Source organism: Lampris incognitus, chromosome 10 (assembly GCF_029633865.1).
Source record: "Lampris incognitus isolate fLamInc1 chromosome 10, fLamInc1.hap2, whole genome shotgun sequence".
NCBI classification, from domain to species: Eukaryota; Metazoa; Chordata; class Actinopteri; order Lampriformes; family Lampridae; genus Lampris; species Lampris incognitus.
This window is the reverse complement of record NC_079220.1, coordinates 54888150-54895085: the sequence shown is the minus strand read 5'-3', so window position 1 is coordinate 54895085 and position 6936 is coordinate 54888150. Positions and strand designations below refer to the sequence as shown.

Below are 6936 nucleotides of genomic sequence, written 5' to 3'. Positions count from 1 at the left end.
CTTCACTTCCCTCTCTCCCCATTTCCTCTCTCCTTCTCTCTTTCCCCGTTTTTTATTTTCTTCCCCCACCTTGCTTCTCTCTCTCTCTCCCTGTCATGTTGGCTATAGGCACAATGAGGGAAACGAGGAGGAGGAGTACCCTCCAACGGGGGAGGTGACGGCGGAGTCCTACCCCAACTGGCTGCGCTTCCACATCGGGATCAGCCGCTACGAGCTGTACTCCCGACACAGCGCCGTGCTGGACGCGCTGCTCAAAGACCTGGTGTCTCAGCGGATCACCAGCGTAGGTGAGTCCTGCTGGCCCGCGTATGACCGGGGGGGCTGCGCGCTGGACACAACTGGAACCAGAACCGGGCCGAATGTGTGTGTATGTGTGCATGTTAAGAGCGCCCCCCCCCCTTGCTTCTCCTGCAGATCACAATGGCGTGCTTCACAGGTAAAGGTGTAACGAGCGTGTAAGTGACTCTTGGAATCAAACGGGCTGAAAAAGGACGTTGCATCTACAAAGCGGCCGTGCTGGGTGGTTGAGGTGACATCATGTGACCATCTCGTCCCTGTCGGCCGCAGCAGCGTCGAACGCTCGTGTCCCGTGTTAGTTTGCATAGATTTACTTCTGTCGTCTGCGTAGATAGATAGTGTAGAGGCGTGTGTGGGTGTCAATCAGCGTGGCCGTTAGGATGGAGGAGGGGCAGTTTGTATGTTAATAAACGGGAGGAGTCGTGCACCGGTGTTGTGCGTTGGCCTTGCTTTCGCGTCTGGTGTGCACAGGTGTGATTTCTATTAAAAAAAAGACCCTTTGTCTCGCCCTTTCAAGCTTCCCCCCGCCGTCTCGCTGATATTAGTCCCTCCATCACTCCCGGGCAGCCTGCAATCACTCATGCTCCTCCGCACATCCTGTCCTCAGGTGGTGTGTGTGTGTGTGTGTGTGTGCGTGTGTGTTGTGTATCCCCACAGTTTACAGTGCACCATTCATCAATCGAAAGCTTTTGTGCCCCGAGACACCCATAAAACGCCATCTATCAGCACGGGCGGTTCAAAACTCAGGCCAGCAAGTGTGCGCGCGTGCACCACACACACACACGTGTGTGCATGTTTGCGTGTGTTCACGTTTGGCTGTAGTTGTTGCCCAGTTTGTGCAGCGACGACGGCCACGACGCGTGTCCGTCCACGCAGAACTGCGAGGCAGGCGACGCGTCGGAAAACGTCCCACTTCGAAAAATTTGCATGTTTGATAATTTCCCCTCCCTATTCCGCCGTTCTCTCCCCCTCTCCTTCTTGCCTGTCTCTCGGTGTGTGTCTTTCGCTCTCTGTGTGTCTCTTCATTTTTCCCTCGCTTTTTTTCTTCCTCTTCCCGTCCGTCTCTCTCCCTGGTGAGGCAGTCAGTGGCCTTTTGCTGGGTTTTCATAGAGACTCATAAATCATACATGGAGCACAGCGAGGCAGCGCAGGTGAGCGCGGGATGGATTCATCATTATGGCAGAGTTTGAAAATCTGGTGGCAGCTGGGGGGTAATGTAGCTCTCCCCAAGACCGGAGAGAGAGAGACCAGGAATCATTAATTTGTGGATGTTTAGTGAGAGGGAGCGATAGATAGATAGATAGATAGATAGATAGATAGATAGATAGATAGATAGATAGATAGATAGATAGATAGATAGATAGATAGATAGATAGATAGATAGATAGACATAGATAGACATAGATAGAGATAGATAGATAGATAGATAGATAGATAGATAGATAGATAGATAGATAGATAGATAGATAGACATAGATAGAGACAGATAGATAGATAGATGGATGGATGGATGGATGGATAGCTAGATAGATAGATAGATAGATAGATAGATAGATAGATAGATAGATAGATAGATAGATAGATAGATAGACATAGATAGAGACAGATAGATAGATAGATAGATAGATAGATAGATAGATAGATAGATAGATAGATAGATAGATAGATAGATAGATAGATAAACAGACATAGAGATAGATAGATAGATAGATAGATAGATAGATAGATAGATAGATAGATAGATAGATAGATAGATAGATAGATAGATAGATAGATAGATAGATAGATAGATAGATAGATAGATAGATAGATAAACAGACAGACCGACAGATGGATAGATAGATAGATAGATGGAAAAGAACGTGCAAAGAGCCAATGCATGCACAAGTATTTTTCTTATTTATCCATCTTTTCCCCCATTCATTTATTTTTCCGACACAACCAGCTGAGACGGTCTCTATGGCAACACTAAGTTGTTTTTATTGGCATCACTTTGGATGGTGGAGCTGCTGCGGGATTAAAGCCGCTAATGTGAGTGATCCGTCAGGAGTCAGCAGGCTCATCCTGGTCATAACCTGGAGTGTTATACGGTGCCTGCAGATTTCACGGACCAGCCGTGAAATCCGTCGTCATACTGTATGCGTGATGCAGCGTGGTTTCGAATAGCAAAAGTGTTCTCGTGTACCCCCGGTACCCCCGGCATGAGAGACGTGTACTTTATTCAAGTCCAGCTCGTGCTGCGCTGCACCTTCATCCAGACAGAGTCGAGGGGAATATTCAGCCTCGCCTTTCTGGTACATGCACCAGGGATTACCTTTCATTTTCGATTAGACCTGGAATTTTGGAAATGGCCTGAATTGGACAGTGATTGAGGTCACCTCCTCTGGTGTTGTGGCTTATGACTACAAGGTCACGGTATTAGAAAATAGCTCAGTGACTTGCAGTGTCTCAGAGGTTTTAGACAGGTTATACGGCTGTATAAAGTTTGAAAGGTCGTAGATTACGTGGGCGCAGTGCCCACTTGACTTGGGCTTAAGAAAAGCCAGCAGTTGCATTCCATCTGAATGCATGCCACTCGCCGAGCGGTAATTTCACTAAGTATCTCTTCTGTGTCGGAGAAAATGAACTGACCCGGGGTCAAACGGATTCCACTTAGAGGTATCGCTGTGTGTAAAATCAGGACCCTCTCAAAAGTGAGTCGCTCTAAAAGGGGCTAAAGAGTTGGCAAAGGAAGGTATGACTGAGGAAGAGCGAGAGTGACAGAGAGAGTGAGTGAGAGTGACAGACTGAAAGAGGGAGAGAGTGAGTGAGTGTGAGTGAGTGAGAGTTAGAGAGCGAGTGAGTGAGAGTGAAAGAGGGAGAGAGAGCGAGTGAGAGTGAGTGAGATTTAGAGAGCAAGTGAGAGTTAGAGAGCGAGTGAGTGAGAGAGACTGAAAGAGAGTGAGAGAGAGAGTCGGGGGAAGAGTAGGGCCAGCCAGTCAGTCAGAAAGCCAGTCAGTAAGTGGGTCCACCACAGGGGGCTTATGTTGATATTGGGGTTAGGCAGAAGTGCGGTGTTGTGTAATATGCTCGAGTTAATGCGGGCTAATAAATGGGCAAATCCCCTGAAAGCCTGTCCATTATGACAGAAACACAGGGCATTTAGACGGGCCCGGCGGTGCCTTTGTCTGAGAGGGAGGCAGGCAGAAAGCTCGGAGCATGTATGATTCTACGATTCAGCCAGCGGGAGGCATCACGGGTGATGATGCATCACGGTCACGAGTGATTGTCAGAAACATGTGCCCGGCATGTTCCTCTCGGCTGTATGAGGTCGTTCTGAGTGAGTAAGCAGCGGAGCGTCGCTTCTCCTGGAGGGAGGTGTTGTGGATCGTGCTCTGGCCACCACAGCCCTTCGCGGACATTGTGTATGTGCTTTGCAGACCCAGAAAACATCTGGTCGGGATCTGGTAACGCACCATAGCAAGACATACACACACAGAGACACACACATTCATGCTCACTTGGGGTTATTTCGATTTTACTTCAGCCAGTTCAGGAAATTGTTGAATTTTTTGAAAATAAATTCCTCTCTGAAGTTGTGAAATATGTTACGAAAAAATAATAACTTAGCAAGGGAAGAGAAGAAGAGACTATCTTTCTCTTCCTTACGTGAGCTGAAGTTCATGACTATATTCCATCTCCCATGTATATGTATATGCAACTGTGTGTATGTGTATACATGCAAATGTTGTTTGTGTATGTGTGCATGTGTGTGTATGTGTATGGATGAGTGTGTGTGTGTGTGTGTGTGTGTGTGTGTGTGTGTGTGTGTGTGTGTATTTGTGGAATACAACACTTGCAGCTTGCTCCCATTGTGACCTGCCCTCCTCCTCGTTTTCTTCCAGCCATGAAGTCAGGAGGCACCCAGCTGAAGCTGATCATGACCTTCCAAAACTACGGACAAGCCTTGTTCAAGCCCATGAAGTAAGTACCTCCTCAGCTGGGTTGGCAACACTCCACATGAACCATGTGTCCGATACTATCATCGGCTCCGCACCCACACAGCATCCGGATGTGGGCCACTTCAGGCAGTGATGCGGCACTGGTGGTCTTCTTCTGGCCCTGAAAAAAAGGATGTGAGCCTGAAGTGGCCCACATGTATAATAGCAAATGTGGCCCAAATATGCCAAATCAAATGTGGGCCTTTTTGGTAAAGACACGGTGCTCTGGGCAACATTTAATCTGGATGTGACCCTGAAGTGGCCCGTGTGGTAAATGGTGAATATGGCCCAAATATCACAAAACAAATATGGCCCACCTTTGGCAAATATGTGGCACATGCGGCATGGCTATGGCTTGGTTCTGGCCCAGATCTTGAAAACAGGAGCGGACCGCCCAAGTGCCGTCATTCCACGCCGTACGCGGGCCGGATGAAAGTGTCGGGTGTGGGACGGGTCCGGGCCACAGCAATTTTGCTATCTGGGATGCCATCATCAGCTCCATACGGTCCCCCCCCCAACCCCTCCCACACCATTTGTGGAGACATCTAGGAGTTTCTTTCGTACTCCGCTTGACTACAGGGAACACTCACTCGCTATTCCCCGTCTGAATCGGTGACATCAAAGGAACGTGCTCCCGGTTGTAACCTACATACGTTTCAGCGGGACCTCAGAAAAACTCATCTGAGCAAGTGTAGGCACAAGGCTCCCACGCCGCCGCCGCCGCCGCCGCCGCCTCTGCTCCTCGCAGCACGCTCACATCCACCGCTGCCTCCTCTGTGTGATCTTTTTCTGGTGGGGGGAATCACCCGTCTGCTTTTTAATTAATATCAATGGGCTTATGAGTTAATTAAAATATTGAGCCGTCAGGAAGATGTCTGCAGGGAGGCATATTTGCCGGCAGAAGCACACACACACACACACACACAGATATGCACAAAAAAAATAGACTTACCCCCTCTCTCCAGCTCTCCGCCTGAGTTTTCCCAGCCTATTCCCATGTACGCACAGATAAACAGAGTCCGGGCCAACTGGGCTGCGATCAGAAGTAATTGCTCAGGAGCCTAGTGTGATTGCTGCGAAATGTTGGAGTGGTTTATTGCATGAGAGTGGAGTGTTGGATGAGGTGGAAAAAGAGAAGAAGAGCGTTTTTGTGCATGCATGCATGTGTGTGTGTGTGTGTGCGCCGGTGTGTGTCCGAACACACACAGTGTCTCGTGTGTTCTCATGTGTTGGGGTGGGAAAAATGATGAATAACGCTCCTCACTGATGATGGCAAACGCTTTGTTGTGTCTTCGTGACCTGTTAAGATAATGTGCGTTAGGATGGCGTAGCGCGAGCCAAATACATTACCACCACGGCCAAACTCACATTACCGTAACTTTCCCCTGTTCGGATCTCCTTGAACCTGCGAGCGGGGAATTAGGACGCTGAAATGTTGCCACCGAATTCCTTTTCAATGTCAGCGCTTGATTTATGCAAAGTTTAGCCGGAGTTCATCTGCCGTTAGCTGCTTTCCGTCCCTCTTCGTGACTTCAGCCACACGTCACCGGCACATAGCCGCATTCTGTCCGTCTGTGCAGAAAATACTCAGCGGCAGTTGATCCGGGCGTGTTGCATCAGTTCGGAAAAAAAGGTCAGTTTGTGTCCTTATTTGGCGTTTTAATTCCAGCTCAGTTATTGTCGGAATGCCGTCTGGTCGATAACGCGTTGTCCATCCCTCAAATGGTGACTTGACCGCTTTTTGTCAGATGGCGTGCAGAAACACTATCGTGTGCATGCATGCGTGTGTGTGTGTGTGTGTGTGTGTGTTGACCAGAAGCAGTGCCGCTGCGTGTGAGAGGACTCTAGGGTTGTGTATTGGCGAAACACTGGTGATAGGATACGTATCACGATACAGGGGTTACGATCCGATATATGGCGATACTGTAAGAAAGGCGATATATCGCGGTTTCGTAGGCCTGTGTTCTTTGTGCTTACGCTACTTCCTGTCTCAGTTGACGTTGTTGTGTTGGCGTGGAAGAGTCAAATGGCTGACGATAGATTGCAACACTGCCATCTAGCGGTCGTGGGGTTACACGCAGCACAAAATGTTTGTCACAAACCTTTACATGTTAACAAAAAAATCGATATAGTGGTTTTGAGAATCGATACAGTGTCAGAAAAGATAATATCGCGATACCCGAGTGTATCGAGGTTTTCTTACACCCCTAGTTCTGACAAACAATGGGTCTAACCCAGCATCTGTATCTGGCTGTCTGTCTGATATGTTGTTTTGTTTTTGGTTTTTTTTGTCTCGTTCCATCCAAGTGTTTTGTGTTTGGACACAAGCAATGCAGTGGCTTGTTATAAAGACGAACATACCGTTGTCAGGAGGTTGCACATCACCTCGATCAGTCCGTCGGGTAAGCTCGGGTTCAGATCTGAATTTTAATCGGTTATTTAAGAACATTTAAGGAATCTGCCTTGGGAACCGGATCAGTGCACACGGCACAGTTTGCAGTTTGACTGAAATGTGAGTGAAGATTCGTTCTGGGATCCTGTTAGAGAGCCGTTTTGAGTTTAATTACACGCCAGCTCCTAAATGACATGTTTGTGATCGCCCGCTGGGTCGTATTTAGCCTGTCACTATCCTCCACCACCTCTCATTCTGCCTTGCAGT

The 6936-nt window shown here is 48.3% G+C and overlaps 1 protein-coding gene across 1 annotated transcript in view; it reads left to right on the top strand.

The window, feature by feature from the left end:
* LOC130119879 (extracellular serine/threonine protein kinase FAM20C-like) overlaps positions 1-6936 on the top strand; it is a 59591-nt gene that overhangs the window by 2375 nt on the left and 50280 nt on the right. Inside the window, exons 2-4 of the mRNA XM_056288470.1 lie at positions 109-287; positions 4182-4260; positions 5243-5322. Of these exons, the coding sequence (XP_056144445.1) occupies positions 109-287; positions 4182-4260; positions 5243-5322 (338 nt within the window). The remainder of the gene's footprint in view (positions 1-108; positions 288-4181; positions 4261-5242; positions 5323-6936) is intronic.